This window comes from Lepisosteus platostomus, chromosome 21 (assembly GCF_059453375.1).
Source record: "Lepisosteus platostomus isolate fLepPlt1 chromosome 21, fLepPlt1.hap1, whole genome shotgun sequence".
NCBI classification, from domain to species: domain Eukaryota; kingdom Metazoa; phylum Chordata; class Actinopteri; order Semionotiformes; family Lepisosteidae; genus Lepisosteus; species Lepisosteus platostomus.
In genome coordinates this window covers 15,930,230-15,947,692 of record NC_142631.1, presented here as the reverse complement: position 1 = coordinate 15,947,692, position 17,463 = coordinate 15,930,230, and the positions used below count along the sequence as shown (strand labels likewise).

The 17,463-nt window shown below is 37.8% G+C and overlaps 1 protein-coding gene across 4 annotated transcripts in view; it reads left to right on the top strand.

Annotated features, from left to right (window-relative positions):
* Nucleotides 1–17,463, top strand: part of LOC148644095 (kinesin-like protein KIF14) — a 37,855-nt gene that overhangs the window by 12,530 nt on the left and 7,862 nt on the right. For 2 of the 4 annotated variants that reach the window (XM_088615320.1, XM_088615321.1), the window contains exons 15-23: nucleotides 1,025–1,151; nucleotides 2,606–2,766; nucleotides 4,050–4,197; nucleotides 8,498–8,590; nucleotides 8,958–9,099; nucleotides 12,193–12,286; nucleotides 13,641–13,776; nucleotides 14,981–15,066; nucleotides 16,108–16,160. In XM_088615320.1, the coding sequence (XP_088471446.1) occupies nucleotides 1,025–1,151; nucleotides 2,606–2,766; nucleotides 4,050–4,197; nucleotides 8,498–8,590; nucleotides 8,958–9,099; nucleotides 12,193–12,286; nucleotides 13,641–13,776; nucleotides 14,981–15,066; nucleotides 16,108–16,160 (1,040 nt within the window). The remainder of the gene's footprint in view (nucleotides 1–1,024; nucleotides 1,152–2,605; nucleotides 2,767–4,049; nucleotides 4,198–8,497; nucleotides 8,591–8,957; nucleotides 9,100–12,192; nucleotides 12,287–13,640; nucleotides 13,777–14,980; nucleotides 15,067–16,107; nucleotides 16,161–17,463) is intronic. The other 2 variants (XM_088615323.1, XM_088615322.1) reach the window with 2 other exon arrangements.

Genomic DNA, 17,463 nt, shown 5'->3' with positions numbered 1-17,463 from the left:
ACAATCCTTTTTTTGTTCTCAGAGCAATGGGTGGTGCCATCTAAATGTCTTTATAGCTTTTTAAATCAGTATAAAGGCCTGGGCATTTTGAGACAGTTCCTTCCATTGTGGTACAATAAAATAGTAGAAAGGTGACACAGAAAAATGTGCCGTTCGAACATGGAATACTGTCAAGGTAGATAAAGAATAGATGCTCAGACAAAGAGCATCTGAGAAGCATACGGGGATATGAAAAGAGTTCATTTTGTAGGCTGACTACTTCAATAGCAGTTAATAGATGTAATGGATGTTAAAGAATTTGTTTTAGGCTAGTCCATATATTTTTGAAAACATTGCACTAAGAGTTCTGTTGATGGGTGGATGCAGAATGGAAGTATTCTTTCTGCTACAGCATATTGAGTTTGATCCCGTTCTTGGCAGCCAGTCTGTGGAAACTGTTCCCTCAGCCCTCTGTTTGGGTTTTTGTTTTTACTGGGTGCTCTGGTTTCGTCCCCGATTGGCTCACTTCATTGGCTATTTTCCATTGTCCGTTTTGCAATGACCCTGTGTCCAGTTCAGGGAGAGACCTATCAATACCACCCCAAGCTCTATGCTTCTGTGTTTGCTTGCCTCAGCTCTCACCAGACAGTGTTTGCTGGAAACGGAGGAATGGAAGCAGGTCTTCAGAAGAGTTTTGCTTGCTTGTGCAATTTTCTTCAAATTAGCCGAGAGCCAGAAATATTAATCCTAAATGGAGATTTTAACTGAATAAATCTGAGAGTTGTCTGCCTACAAGGTTCCGTGTGAAAATTGCAGCTACAGTAGATGTTCAGTATCTGGCCTTGAAATAAAGGAACTTGGTTACTTATATTCCATATAAGTTTCAGCTTGTTAACAAAGTAGCTGCTGCAATATTATATAATATGTAACTTCTTATTAACCTTCCAAAGCATGGCATTCAAAATTAACTTACGAGTGCTGAATGAAATAAAGATCAATATTTTTGATTCTTCGTGATTACTTGATATCTACTTTTTACTTGCAGCGTTCTTACAAATAAGCAGGGCATCGTCACTTTGACCCCAGCTGCAGAGGCAAAGACTTACATTAATGGAGCCCTCCAGACCAAGGTGGTCACGCTGCACCATGTACGTCCAGCACTGTTCTTGATGGTGAAAAACTATTTTCTCTATTAAGCCTTTTTAATTGGATTAGTGACCCATGAAGCTTCACTGAAGGAAGGGTCATATCATGTATATTAGGAGAGGATTAAAGAATATGAAGGTGATATTTTCCTTTTCGCATTTCAGTACTGTCTCTCCTAATGATGTTTTAATTCATTAGATTTATATCTAATCTAATTATATCAAGCTTTTGACTCAACTTTTTTTTTCCATTAACCCTTTCTTTCATTTTTTTATGAAGCGGTTTCTGAACCTTGCAAGGAATTTGTTCAGCTCTTTAAGCCTTTTGCTTGTATTATTTCTGAGAAATCATTATACTTTGCGAGCTGCGGTTTGACATCCACAGTTCTGTTTTTCTTATAAAGCAAATATTTCAAAACTTTGCTGAAGAATCCGTTCTAGTTGGCTTGCTTGTTTTGTTGCTGGATACTGTTTCCAACTTGGACTACTTTTTCCTGAATAAAGGAAATCAGTTCCCTCACCCTTGTTTTGTAGTTTGCTTCAAACCCACAGTTATTTCCACATTATTTGGATTTTCTTGTCTAAGACGAGCTCGTATCTTGTGTTAGCTAATTCAAAAAAGCGGAACATTGCAGGATTGTGACCAAAGCTCAGCACATTATTATAAATGTTATTATTTACGGAAATTATTTTGCTTTTCACTGTCCCTTCCTTGGATTGCTTAAACCATGAAGTTTCTGATCTAGTACTGATCTAATCACCTACTGTAATTCCTTTGCCTTGACGTGTCATCCTCTTACCTGATATTTATAATGCACTTTTTCTTGTAACATGGGTATAATATTGTACACCTGGTCATGCTGAATTTTATTTGTCCATTTCTGGATGCAGTCTGGAGCCTTTTGGATTCACTGTGCTGCTGTTATGTTGTTGATTTATCTCTACTTTTAAAAGCACAGCAGGGCAGTTTCATATAAAACCATTGTTCTCTTCAGACAAGGTGCCAGTGGCTCGTTTTGAACAGTTGTGAGCAATTCTGTCTGACTGAACCATCAGTACAACTGTATCATGAATGTACAAATATATACACGGTGTGAGTTAGACCAGTATGTGTCCAGGTGTGAATGCCATAAAAAAAAAACTGTTTTCAGTAAACAGTTGTCACTAACGATTCAAACCAGCACTTTGTGGCATGAGAGCATGGTTTCCACACCATGCATATATATAGCAGATACCTATGTAACAAAAAGGTCTAGTCAGTTTTGCCCTGAATGTGACATAAGCTATATATAGAATACTGCTACCCTATTTTGTGAGATTATTAAAGCAAATGGTTAAGTATCAAATGAACAAATGACAGTGGAAGAGGTGAGAATTAAACTAGAATTAACATTTGTTTAGCGTGGGAAATACTGAAACTTGTAATATTGAGAAATGACAATGAAAAGGTAAATTTCCCTGGTGTGTTTTTTTTTTTTTAGGGGGACCGTGTGGTCCTTGGTGGAGATCACTATTTTCGCTTCAGCCAGCCCATGGAGGCTCAGAGTGGATACCGTGTGCCTGCGGACCCAGGGGATTGTCAAGAGGGGCTCAAGGATTTTGAATTTGCTAAGAATGAGCTACTTAATGCCCAGAAACAAAGGTCATTTACTCCTTTCTTTAAGCTATTTGAAGATGCATTTTTTTTTTAAATAGTGGCATTTTGTTTTGAAAATACTAATCACGAATTCAAAAATGCACCATGAAATTAATATTTGTTATATTTGTTTTGTGTAAATGGTAGTAAATCACACTTAAACATTGTATTTTTGTCCTTTTACAGGTGTTTGCTGAAATAACCTAAAGCTTTACCTAATTTGTAGGTGCAAACGAATTTCAGCAAGTCTTTGCCACTTGAATTTTAATATTTTATTTGGCGGATTTCTTCAAAGCAATACAGGACGTAGTTAATCTGGAGCTAGTTTAGTTTTGTGTATAATGGATGTAATTGTTAAATAATACAATACTAAGTAGAGTAGTCAAACAAAAAAGGGTCCAGTGCAAGAAGTTATACAGTTATACCAAACAAAGTGGTGTAATGACCAATGCTGGACAGATAGACTAAAGTATTACAATATGGTACACTTTGAGAGCAAGCACGCAGTACAAAGAATACAACTTTGTTCTAAAATGATATTCTGTACCAGCCTTTGTGTACAGGGAAGGGCTGGTGAAAAGCAGAGATCTGGTGGAATAACTATTAACTTTGCATAGGTTTAAAATTCTACATCTTGAACTGTATTCGGTATTCACGGCAACAGCAGTGAAGTCTCATCTGAGGTATTGGACTTGTCTGAAATAAGGAATATTTTATCCACTCTACCATTTATAAAAACAATTAAGGCTCTTGAACAACAATTTCTAGCATACCAAAAATAAACGACTGAAGATTTCATATTGTCACATCTCAAAACTTTCTCGCATAGAAGATGATAAAGTGCTGAGCACTATGACAGTTATTTTTATACCTTTAGAGAAGGTTTAAGGAATAAACTGAATACAATCATCCAACCTTGTGAACGGCAAGCTTAACCATGGATGTTTCCACCGGTTCTTAAATATTGGGCAGCGGCTTAATGACAACTGATTTTCCACAAATATCAGCCTTTTGCAGAAGTTTGTTTGAAAACTAAAGGCCCGATGTGAGTGCCCTAATACATTTTCTGTGTCTGTTTCAAATTCTTACTTTAATTTGTTTCATTCTCCATCCATTTTTTTGGTGTGAGAAAAAGCGTGACCCAGTTTGACTTGAGCCGTGGAAAGTATGTTCCTTTCCAGACCTGATGAGCATTTGAGAGTTAAATGATCCGACCCTGATTTTCGAACCCTCAAATTGGAACGGAGCAACCCTTCTGCTCACGCAAACTCTGCTTCTTTCACCTGAAGGATTGAAGCTGAAATTGAAGAAGCAAGGCAGCAGGCGCAGCTGGACATGATGCAGGAGCTGCAGACAGCCAGAGAGCTGGCCCAGCAGGAATTGTCAGCCCAGAGGCTTCTGTATGAGAACCACATCCGAGAGCTACAGAGAGAGATGGTTAGTGTCTGTCATCTATCATATCCCTGTGGCTTAAATGTTCTTCGTTTGCTGAATACTGGACCCAAAAATCCAAATACTTCATAATAATAATTGCTTACACTTATATAGCGCTTTTCTGGACACTCCACTCAAAGCGCTTTACAGGTAATGGAGACTCCCCTCCCCCACCGGTGTGCAGCCCCACCTGGGTGATGCGACGGCAGCCATAGTGCGCCAGAACGCCATCACACATCAGCTATCAGTGGGGAGGAGAGCAGAGTAATGTAGGCAGTTCATAGATGGGGATTATTAGGAGGCCATGAGTGGTGAGGGCCAATGGGAAATTTGGCCAGGACGCCGGGGTTACACCTCTACTCTTTTCGAGAAAAGGAACATGCTTTGGTTCCTGAAATTGATATTTCATTTCATTAGAGCCTTTTCATGTTCAGTTCCATCTCAAAGTGCTTTACAGAAAGAAATTACACAGTGGATAAGTATGTATCATTATATAAAATGCGAATTGATTTTAAATATTAATATTTTGAGTCAGATGATTTTTTACTTCTACTTTTTAAGATTTTTCTAAATTGATGTCTTAAAACATTTGAACCACGGATAAAACAAATCCTTTGTTTTACTTTTGGCATGAACCAGTTCCTTGCTTCAACTAGATTCGTTTTTAAACCGTTTCCATCTCTTTTGTACTGATTCCAAGTCTGTCATATCTTTTTTACATAAGATGTATTTCATTCTTTAATAATTCCTCAACTCCTTCCTGTCTTGAAATTGTAATTATTTTGAACTATGCTTGTACAGAATAAAAGAGAGTTAAAAGTGTTTGGTTTTTAAGCAAAGTATACTGATGATCACATTTCTGTGGCTGTTCTCTCATCCTCCGTCTTCCTGAATCTGTTTGTTTTTAAAAAGTAGATCAATACACTTCTAGGAGGTGCTCAGACAAACAAGAAAGGAGTCATCAGCTTTCTACACTGTATTATTCTTGTATTATTATTCAATGCTTATATGTGAATTTCACTGAAAAATCAAAGTAAAAGTAACCACTGATTAAGTTTACTGTAGCCTAGTCAGACCCATAAACATAGTTTCTCAGGCCTCTGATTAATCTAGGCTACGTTCCTGTGTGCCTGAATGTTCTTTTTCATTGCATAGTGATAAAAGTGCCTTTCTTCAGTCTTTCCCCTTTCTCCAGCACACTGTATATCCACCAGTGTTGTTTTTACTCCTGCTCTCCGTTACCCATGTTTCTGTGATGCCAGTTTCATCATACTCGCCCACTTATGTGGTAACTTCCTCCTCTTGCATTTTATTCCCAATAGTCCTGGCTTTTAGGTGTAAGTGCTTAATGACTTGATTCTTTTTTCCCTTAGATTGTAAGTGTCACCCATCTTATATACGGTACCGTATTTTTTTCTTTTTTCCTTGTGGTACATTTCATTAAATGTCTTAATGGGACAATCTTTTCTAAAATTTTTTTAGAAATCTTATTCCCATCTACCACTCTCAAACAATGACTTACTTCAGGGTTTGCTTTTCTAAAACGAACCACATTTGAATAATATTACTTTCATTTATCCTACATTTCTTGCCAGATGGTGAATTGATCTAATTGCAAGAACCTATAATTCAGAAGGTCTTTTGATGGCACTTAGCATGTATTTAACATTTACATACTTGTCAAAACAATCTACTTTGATTGATTTTCAAAGACGACAAGTACAGTATATAAGATTTATAGATTGAAATTCACCATATACTATATTTCTCAGGAAATACTTAGGGAAAATTGAACTTGTAAATATGTGGTCCTCCTGAGGCACCAACACATAAATTCTGTTTGCCTGTTAAATCAAAGAAACAAAATTAATAAAAAAAAAATACAGTTCTGATTTAATCCTAAGATTTAGGATTCTTATACCATCTTATACATTTTCCCTACAGGAGGAATCTTGTGTAATTCTTGCTAGAGGAAGATTTACATAATACTAATGAACCTTGTTTTTTCTGGATTATTATTTTATTATTTTTGTTGTTTTGCTCTGTTCAGTGCTATTCCTATCACAATACAGTTTGGAATTGTTTGAATTCCTGCACATTGGTGGTGGTGGAGGGGATCCCCATTACCTGTAAAGCGCTTTGAGTGGCGTGTCCAGAAAAGCGCTATATACAGTAAGTGTAAGCAATTATTATTATTATTATTATTATTATTATTATTATTATTATTATCCAGTTTGTACCTCATTCTGTTGTATGAGGTTTCCATATATGTTCCTATTACATTATATAAATACTCAGAATGGCACTCCTTTAGTGCTTTGTTTCGATATAAGTGTCATTCTAAAACCTTTTCTCAATAGTACTTTGTTCTTTTAGAGTTTTAATTGAATATGTTCAGTGTTCCTTTTGTCACAATACAGCACAGTATCTGAAAATGTGAAACTTCAGACTGTCAATAAAATCTAGGTATAGTGTAATTCACAAAAATAGATTTAATTAGTACTAAGTTGTGCTTTCTATTGAGTTATAACTATCTTACAGACAAGATAAAAAAACATCTGGAAAAAATAATAAATTAAAAGTATGTTAATGCCACTTCCAAAAACAAAAACATTTTCTGGTTTCAGCCAGAAAAATCTGTCAAAGGTGTGTGCTTTCCATTTAAGCTTTGCATGTCAATCAACATAAATTGGGGTGGGCTGACTAATTAGTTGTTAGAAATCAGCACTGTCTCATGTTAACTCGGTGATTAATTATGCGCATTCCTGGCCAAATCATCACGACGCAGCATTTCAATTTTGCAACACACTACCTTGGTTGTATTAAATGCCATAATGAAGCTCTGGGAAGGGCAGAGGGATTTCTGGAGTCTGAAAATAATTGGTAGTTCAGATTTAATAGATACGTTTCAACAAAGAAATTCTGCCACACTTTCCCAAACTATTTCTTGAAGTAAGTCAAATATAGACAATTAGTTGCAAAGATATAAAGGTGAAAAGAATAAAAACTACTTGTCATTTTCTGTATACCTCCATTATATTGAGCATCTGATATATTCTTTGTTAGAAAAAAAGTATTGTCTAACAGATAAAATAGTAAAATAATACTATAAAACTAATACTATAATAATACTTCATAAAAGTAAGATTTATTAATGTGCAAAATGGTGTCAGTACCCAAGACATATTGCGTAAGTGTGCCTTTCTGTGTAACTCAGCTTCATCCAGAGTGACTTCTCCTCCATGTTATGGTGGCAGTTATTTTGTGAAGAGTTTTAAGAAAAGAGAGGGTTGAATATTGTCTAATTTATCGCCCCAAAGAGCTGGGAAATCATAACATTTTTTCAAAAGATGTATATTTTGCAACATACAATGCTATATTAAAACAATACTTAGAACTATTTCTAATGTTTTACTTTCTCTTGGGGTTTACGTGGCTGTGTTGTCATTAAGGAGCTGCTGTGTAACCAGATATATTCAAGTATTCCCTGTTTTTATCACAACCCATTGCATCTTAAATCATGCAAAATAATACTGATGTAAATACGGCTTGTGCTACTAATGACCATCACTGTGTTGTTGCTATCGCTGTTCTAATGGTATTATCAAAGTGAGAGTTAATAGAAATGGTTAGTATACAGCATGTTCAGAATGCATTTGATATAGGATTTTTTAAATTCATTAAAGATACTGCAGTTTCTGTTTTTTAGTTCTTCACGTTAAATGTTTTTTCCTGTAGCCTGAAAACCAGGTTTTTGATAAATTAGTCATCTCATAAAAATACAAAATCATCATCTACAGTCAAACCTTCGAATTCCTTCTAATTGAAGTACAATTTGTGAGAGGCTGTGACTGATTTTGTAATTGATTTCAAGCGTATTCATCTCTTGAATAGGTTCTCCTTCATCTTGTCCGTTTCTTGTCAAGTGAAAAGCGACTGGCAGGAAAACTGAACATACTGCAGCTAGTGTGTATTAATGTACAATGAACCACTCTAGGATCCGCGTGCTGATTTTCAGATATCTTTTCTTTTAAACAAATGTATTCATAGTGTGAATAATTGCCTGTTTGCAAGAATACAAATACAAAAAAATAAGTGTTCTAGACAAACCATGGGAAAACAATGTGACTAAGGAAAAAATGTTACAAATCAATTAATTCTACTGCTAATGAATGCTTTATCATCCACTCAGTTTAAAAATGGACTCTGCTGTTGATAGGCAGGCTGAAATGAAGCTGTAAATGTGAAGAGCTGTCCCCCAGGTTACACGTCTTACATTCTGGTTTCGAATCCCCATATCCAGGAAGAAGATCTAAATATGAAGCAGGAAATTCTGATGAAGGAGGTAGAGAAGAAAAGAAAGTCTCTGACACTCGTAACTGGTCCTTCCACACAGGTATTTTATTTGCTCTTAACACCGTAAAGACTTTAGTGCTTTGTAAAAAAAATTTAAATCTATAGTTAACGGAAAAAGAAATCCTTAACCTTGAAATGGGATGATTTGACTTGCCTGTTTCCAATTTGTCCGTAACTCTTCATGACCCTGGGTCTTACCGTTTTGCCAGACAGGCACCTTCCAAGTCTGTAGAAGCGCATTAGAGGTAAAAGGGTATCAGTCCTACCACCACTGGAGTGGTGCCCAGTGGCCATCACCATTTTGGAGCATTCCCTGCTTGTAGATCGTGGAATTGCTTTGCAAATGAAACTGCTGGCAAGCGAGAGCCCGACCCCGTGAATTCTTCTGGTTGGTTGGCGTCTGGCAGGAGCTTGAAGAGTGCGGGCTGAGACACCACAAGCTGATGGAGGCCCTGGAGCAGGAGAAGGAGAAGCTGGCGCAGGAGGTGGCTCGCGTGCAGCAGGCCCGCGTCTCCAGAGAGGAGGAGCGGAGGAGAGCACGCGCGCAGGGTAGGATGTTCATCATACACCTGATCACGCCGAGGAGTGGACCGGCTGGCACCTGGATGGTACAGTATCCAAAGTATGGATAGTACTGGATGGTACAGTATGGCACAGGATGACTCTCTGTGGTCATTAAAAATCCCAGGGCGTTTCTCGAAAAGAGTATGGGTGTAACCCCGGCATCCTGGCCAAATTTCCCATCGGCCTTTATCAATCATGGCCTCCTAATAATCCCCCTCTATGAATTGGCTACATTACTCTGCTCTCCTCCCCACTGAGAGCTGGTGTGTGGTGAGCGTTCTGGCGCACTATGGCTGCCGTCGCATCATCCAGATGGGGCTGCACACTGGTGGTGGTGGAGGGGATCCCCATTACCTGTAAAGCGCTTTGAGTGGAGTGTCCAGAAAAGTGCTATATAAGTGTAAGGAATTATTATTATTGTTATTATTATTATTATTATTATTATTATTATTATTATTATTATTATTATTGCAGTACCTGCTGTGATAGTCGCCTGGGAGAAGCGGCAGGTCCCACCCGGCCCGGTCCGATCATACAACCTCGGCACCGCCGATGTGTTTGCAATCAGACCATTGAACGGGCCATTTTCATAGGGAGCCTCAGGGAGTGGAGCGGTGGCTCTGTGGCTCAGGATCTATGCCTGTGGCTGGAAGGTTGCCGGTTCAAATCCCATGGCTTGCAGAGGAATCCTACTCCGTTGGGCCCCTGAGCAAGGCCCTGAACCCACACTGCTCCAGGGGTGCCGTATAAATGGCTGACCCTGCGCTCTGACCCCAGGCTTCTCTCCCCGTCTGTGTGTCTCACAGAGAGCAAGCTGGGGTATGCAAAAAGATAAATTCCTAATGCAAGAAATTGTATATGGCCAATAAAGTGATCTTATCTTATTTGTTGGGTCAGAACCTTATGATGAAACCAGGGCGCAGAGGAAGCACAACATCTCCCCCTTTGTTAAGAACATGTTTTTTGGGGGTTTTCTCCAGTTGCCTCCTAATCTTCCACAGACATTCTGTGCTTGTGTGTGCACCTGTGCTGCTATAGACTGGTGTCCCATCCGGAATGTGGTCTTATACCCAGGTTACCTGGGTAGGTTAACTGATGCCTCTTACTTGTCCCTGTTTGTACTTGCATGCTGTGTATGGTTGTGCTTTCTGAAAGTGCCCTGCCTTGTGCCCTGATCGCTCAACCATTGCTGTGGCCCTTAGCAGGACTTATTGGCTTTCTGATAATGGATGTATGTTTCAGTAGTTAAAAGCCATTTTAAAATCAAGACCTTATTCTGTAGGTATTGTTCTGGTTTCACTTACTGGTATAATAAAGGTCCTACCTTTTATGTTTTGACTAAAAGATAAAATTGTTGATTTCACAGTTTTTTTTTTACACAAACATTATTGATCAAAACCCGTCTTACAAATAATCTGCATCCAGCCATTTCTTTAAAGGGCTCCTGCTTGCTTTACTGTTTCTACCTCCACTCCTTTTTGGGGAGGAATATTTCAAGTACAGGTTTTACAGTTTTCTTTGCGGTAGGTGAATTAGATCATCCATTTTTGCACCAAAAACAGAGACTCATTAGATTTCTTTTTGATTTAGCAATAGACCGTACCTGTTTTGTCTGCAGTAGCATGGGCAAACCACAAGATGTCACTATCTATAAAGAAGAAGTTGTGCTGTATCCAGAATTTTTGTATGAGCCAAAAAGCAGTAGCATCTGTTTACCCACTGATTTACTAAAAGGAAGCATAAGGAAGCCAGAAGGGAACTTACAAGTTCCACAACTGTTGTAAGTTGTAAGGCTACAGCATCACCTGCCTCATCACAATACTGCCCCAAAAGCAGCAGCAGAAGAGCATAAAGGAAAGGAAATTAATGTACTTGTGCGTTCGTCAGGACCAGCATGGACAGGATTTAAATTGGACACGAGACTTTGTTGCACATCTGCAAGATAATGTAATGCAAGAAACTGTTCTTTTTGCAGGTTAAAATTGTTTTTGTACTGAAAAGACAGTATTTCCTCATGTGCTACCTTTTCGTTCCCTGTCAATTGTGCAAAGGGCTCATCAGAGCAAAGGCAACACGTTTTAACAATGAAGGTTGTTCAGCACAATATGCTCAGCTCCTGTTTTCAGAAGGTACTTCTCAGACAATCCTAGCAAATCAGAACAGTAAATCATCAAACGATCCAATTAAGTTTCCTTTGCAGAGTGTTTTTGCTTGCTTGTGGATGAATCTATGTTATGACACATTTCTTAGTGCCTTATGCGTGCTTGGTCTTGGAAGAAATTTGCACACCTTTTTACACACATTTTGGAAATATCGATAGGTGTTGGTCATTGAAGGCTTTGAGTGTTCCAGCTGATACACTCAATCCTTATTGCTTGGCGTTTCTGTTTTAGCCAATTTAATTCTAGAGATCTTCTAGTAGAAACTCAGAGTTGGGTGCCTGGGTTACTCTGTATTTAGAAACAAAAAATGAATACATTTTGTTTCACATAAAGAAGGCAGATCTGACATTTGTATCATAGGCAAACTGTTGTCCGTCCAAGACTCGAAATACACTCTGGGTACTGGGGACGACGTTGATTGTTCATGCGAGGATATTTAAAGATAAAGTTTTTATTTTATGAATGCAATTGAAGTGACTTAAGGAAGAAAAGGTTTTTGGAAAGTGGTTGAGGTTTATTTGAAGTTGAAACAGTGCTGGAAAATCCCTTGGATATTAGATAAAATCTCTTCCTGTTTGGAGAATATTCTGCTAATTTTCTAACTTTGTCCCTCATTACACTTTGACTGGAATTTATCTTTTTGTTTTATTTTATTTCAGGTAGTCTTATTTCAGGTAGTCTTATTTTCTGTAAATTGTTCCTAATTGCGCCTGAGTGATACTCGGTATCTTCCTGTTCACACTCCTCATTTGTTCTGATTTTCACAATTTGCTATGGTTTCATTATAACTACCACGTGTCAGAAGGACAGGGGTTAGGGCAAATCTGTTCTTCTTAAAACCTGTGCTTGTTCTGGAAGAGACCAGATGCTCTGTGTGTTGTTTTGAATGACTCACTTTACTTCCCTTTTGATCCAGGCCAGTCCAGATGGGGATCTCTCAGGCTGTCTGTGCTGTTACAGGAAGCCAACACAATCAGCAAGGCTCTCAACAAGCAAACTATATTCACAAGGTATTTCAGCTCTTGCATCCCAGTGTGGCAACCACCTTTTATTTAATGTGCCTCAGCATCTAATATAGATGTGTTGCCTTTTTGAGGCACTGCTATTTGAAATGTTGAATCTAAAAATATATATATTTTTTAATTGAAATAGAATGCATGTGAACATTTGCAGCTTCTTCTATTACTCCTATTCAGTGCCTATAAACGGGGGCTCTGAAATGCCTGTTAAAGGCAAAACATTATCAATGTACTGTTTGCTTCTGTGTTTGTTGTGTTCATCGCCAGTTATTTGCAATAGTCTCTACTGGTTTGGCCCATAGAAACAGAACTTTCTTGTTGGCTCAAGGACTAGGAGATGTATTTATAGGTAGCCCCAGTCTGCACTAAAGTCTCTCTTGTGTATCCTTGTCATCATACTTCTGCTCCACTTGTTGACTTGAATGACTGAAGTCTCTCACCATGACATCAGCATTGCATATTCTCTTCTGTCAGGCCTGTCAAGGACAGAGCAGTATATATTGGTGGATAAAGCACTTCCATTCTGTATGCTGCCATCTCGGATGTTCTCTGGCAATTTCATCTCTTGACTATTAACGCTGCCCCCAAATGGCCTCTGTAGAAGCATGTCATTTTCATGTACATTGTGAGCTGCACTCTTTCGGCTGATGTGCTGGTTATTTCTTCTTGAATTTTGTATTTGCCCTCCAGTCAGTTTAGTCTGAAAATGATTAAGTAGGTAAATGGATGTGACTGTCGTAGGATGGTCTGATGAACCTTTGTTTCAAGATGAGGATTGCTCCTCACCCATGTTTTATAGTTTCTCTGTACTAGTCTGCTGCTTGTTAAAGCAGAACATATTTCTCCACAAATTTCTTTCACAGACAGGGATCCTTCAGTCATTCGACAAGGTGCAGGATATGAGTGTAGCTTTTCTTACACTAATTAAAATCATGTATTTTTGAAGGGCTGGGTCTATAGATTCTTAATCACCACTTTTTGGCAGTTTTAAAGTTTTTTTTTTGTCAGGAAACATCGAAAGGTACAGTATGTTCATTTCTGTTTCAGCGGTTAATTGGAATGATTTGTATTACAAGCTAAAGCCTTGACTTGCCAATCAAGCTGCTCAAATGAATCTGAGGAATAATTAAGTAATCTAAACATCAACTATTGTTTAACTATAATAAGCGACAATTGGCCATATAATCGATGCTTTGCTAGACAAACCTTAATTAGACCATATTGAGTTCCGAAAGGCAGAGGTAAGAATCCTCAGCTTCATAAACTCTGTCTTTCAAACCACACACTTTAAAAATGATATTTGAAATATCTTCATAACGATCAGCCATGTGTGCTGTGTTTGTAGGTGTGAAACCGTGGCACATGGTGACGAAGTGCCGTCTGTGAACGTCCGTGTCACTAACTCAAGACTGGGGATTTCAACTGTGTGGAATCTGCAGAAGTTTGAAGCCAGACTGGTGTCTATGAGGGAGCTCTATCAGGTTCTTCAAACATAGTTTTTCCATCTACTCTTCATGCTATCTGTTAAACCATCTTTCGCTTATCTTGAATATCTTCATCTCAACTGAAATGCGTTCTTTGTTCTTAATGTATTGGAGAAAGTGAGAAACCTTTTTTCTTCAGTGCTTCCAGTTGCTTACACTCGGTCTGATATGGCATCTTTACTATGTGAAATGGAGTATCTGGATTTTAAACATGACATTACTGTAGCATAGTTAGACGTTTTTAAAGGTTTGAAAACCTCTCAAACATTTCCTCTATTTTATCTGAAACAATAACTACTGGGTTATTGTCACAACTGCAATTAATTAAACCATCACATGTATGTTTATTCAGTTACATGTATGTATTTGTGATCTAAACCTCCTGCACTGTATATTGATCTGCTGCTAAGAACATACAGTATGGCATTTAAAGTCAAAAGTCAAAACAAACCAATGTTTTCGTCAAACTTGTCCTCCTTTAAGCTTAACTTCACAACCAAAGTAAATACGATACTCCTGCAATCTCCATGAAATGATTGCTTTGTGTATTTCACAACATACAGCTAAGGGAAGACAACTCTTCACCTTTGAATGAATCATATAGAATCCTGTATGTTTTGTGGATGAATGTAGGCACTCAACAGACTGACCTATTCACCATCCCACAAAAATATAAAAAACGTAATTTATGTTTACTGACCCCGACATTTATATTGTCAAATCCTGTGTCATTTCCTAGTTTTTGTCTGATAGAGGAAGGCTTTACTACAAGATGTGCTTGCACTAAGGTGGTGTGCCGGTATGCTGTAACCTATTCTGTGTGTATAGAGAAGGGAGCTGTCACTCAGTGGAATAGCATAAGCCCAGACAATAACCTCTACTGGTACTTCGCTCAGCTACATCTAGACTGATAGGTAGGTGGTTCTAGCAAGGCAGACATCAGTGTATAACAATAGAATCTGGGCTGATTATTAACTAAGGAAGGGTTAAGCCTTTGTGTTTGGAACTCTGTGTTGGAACTCCAATTACTTATATGGGTAAACCAGCGTTTCCAGGAAACAGAGGGAAGAATTGGATACTTGAGAGGAAGAGGAAGGAATTCCTTTAACAACATTAAGAAACGGTAGTGGCAAACCTGAACTGGTCTAAACCGATCCAGTATCAGTTCCCGAGTTACTCCCAAAATATTTTCTTTCTTAAGGGAAATTATGAAGGAAGTGAAGATGCGCTTTTCTGCGATCCCTCCGATACCTGGGATACAGAGGTTCGAACACAGTCTCCAAAAAGGTACTTGGTACAAGACCGAAGAAATTATTTTAAAACATCCTGTATTTAACAGTTCCAGATATACACATCAAAGGACTAAGAACTGAATCATCATGAATTCAAGCCAATTCATTTTCTTCAATACAGAATTCAAAAAGCACTTAAATTTCACTTACTGTTTAAATAAAATCATTTAGGCAAGATTGGGCACATTCTTATTAGTGCCATAAAGGGCTTAGAAGAAAAAATATTGTCACAACCTAAATGCCTCACTGGTCTTTGTCTTCACTGTTTATAGTGATGCATTTGAGTTGGTCCCTGTGGAGACAATATAGCTGTCACCACCGACAGACATGAAGCTAATTGATGGAAGAGAGACCAGGCTCTGTCTTTGAACTGTGGAGGTCATAAACTGAATCTGCAGAGGCTAGATTAGACTGGACAAATATGGCTTGAATTGGAGAGATCTCGGGAATGTTTGTTCGTAAGCCAGCATTCTCCGTTTTTAAAATACAGATTTATAGGCCTGCTTTTCTTTCCTTTTTTCCATTAGTTCTTTTTAACTGCCTGGAAAAAAAAACAGCTCTTGAACACAAACCTTTTCTGTCTTCCAAACCAGAGCGTGCTATGCTCTGGAGTTGCGGGAATTGTTTTTTATCCATTCTGTAGTGTTTTAAATCATCTGTAGAACAAAACTTTAGCCTTTAATTTGAATTCTTAAGTTCCTTTCAGTATAACATTGAATTTTAGGAAAGTCTTGGAGCTCTTTTCAGATGTTAGTCTTGGGAAACAGGACAAATTCAATGTGTGTAATATTACGAATATTAAAATTAATTTAATCTGTTTGTAATTCATCATATTCCATTTATTTAAACATTATTTTTTGCCCATTTTAATAAAGTACCATATTCTTTTTAAAATCGTTTTAAAACACCTTAAATATAATGCTGGAGTGGAAATAATATATTCCTAAACATTTGATTTTTTTTTAGGGACTGTAGGTCATGCAATACTGCTAATGCCTTTAGAAGAACTAACACTGTTTTCTCTTCTGTTTCTAAGCAGGCGGAGGAGTTCTTTAGGAAAGCAGCTATCTGAAGAGCTAATGGCAAAAGGTATTTGTATCTAAGGTTGTTAACTCTGCCATGGCCATTCTGTGCTGGGCTGGGGACGCAGACTATAAATACAGTATAAAGTCATTAGTGTTAGTAGTCATTTGTACTAAATCTGTGATTTAAAGTAATCTATACAGTGCTTCCTGAGCCCAGTCCTTCTATGATATATTTATATTTACTTTTATCCAGAGTAAATTTCATTTGGACCCATTAATACAGCTGGCTATTATACTTGAACAATTTGGGTGAAGTGTCTTGCTCAAGGCACAGCAGTGCATCAGTACTCTTAGTTTAGGTGATATTTTAAAACTGTATTCTTAATAGGTTATGGGATTTTGGTGCCAATAGGCAGATTCTGTCTGTTTTTCAGTTCAGTGGTTCAAGGTGTAATGCAGTATGGAATAACGAGCTGGTATACCAGTCTTGCTCTGCAACTAAAAGTCAAGACGTCCAGGATCTTGAGGATGTGTTCTAAGTTAGTGGGGTGGCTACTTGAGCAGAGCTTTCTAATGTCTTACATTAAGAGTATGTGGAGACTAGCTACTAGTATCTCCTCTGATCCCTTGCATGTTCTACATGAAGAGCAGCAGATGATGCCTTCAAACAGATGTTTTAAAGATCCTCAATGCAGGCATAACAAAATGAGGAATTCATTTATTCCACATTCAATCAAAGTCCTCCACAAACAGGTTCTCCTTAAAGGAGTGTTGGGTCATGTGAAAAAGTACAGGGGTATTGTGCAGTTATTTACTGTAGGTGCTTAGGGAGATGGTGGGGGAACTCTGGTATCATATATAATGATTAAGTATGAGCAGATGTCTTTTATGCAATAGTATAGTTATTTTTAACATAATATTCAGTTGTACTATGTGGGTTTTTGGGTGTGGGTTGCACGTCACTCTCTGTGTAACATAGCTGCTTGGATGCAAAACCGATTTCTGAGAAATCGGACAAAATGTTATATCGAAATAGGTTTGAGTTGTGTGAATGCTCATCCCTGAAATATAGACATCTATGGATGCACTCCATCTTCATCCTGTCTTTATAACCTGCTTTTGTTTATCCTAGGTTACTACAGCGCAGAAGCAAAAAACATGCAAGGAAGTCAGAAGTTCTTAGAGCAACATACAAAGCTGTAAATTTAACATAATTCCAAGACATATTTAATTATTAATCTAGGGTGGCCAGTAGGGGTAAATCTCTTTCGATGATTAGTTATTTTTAATATAAATAATAATGTACAGAAAATGTCTTGAAGATGTGTTTCATTTTTTGGTATGTGACTGTATTATCCATTACATTT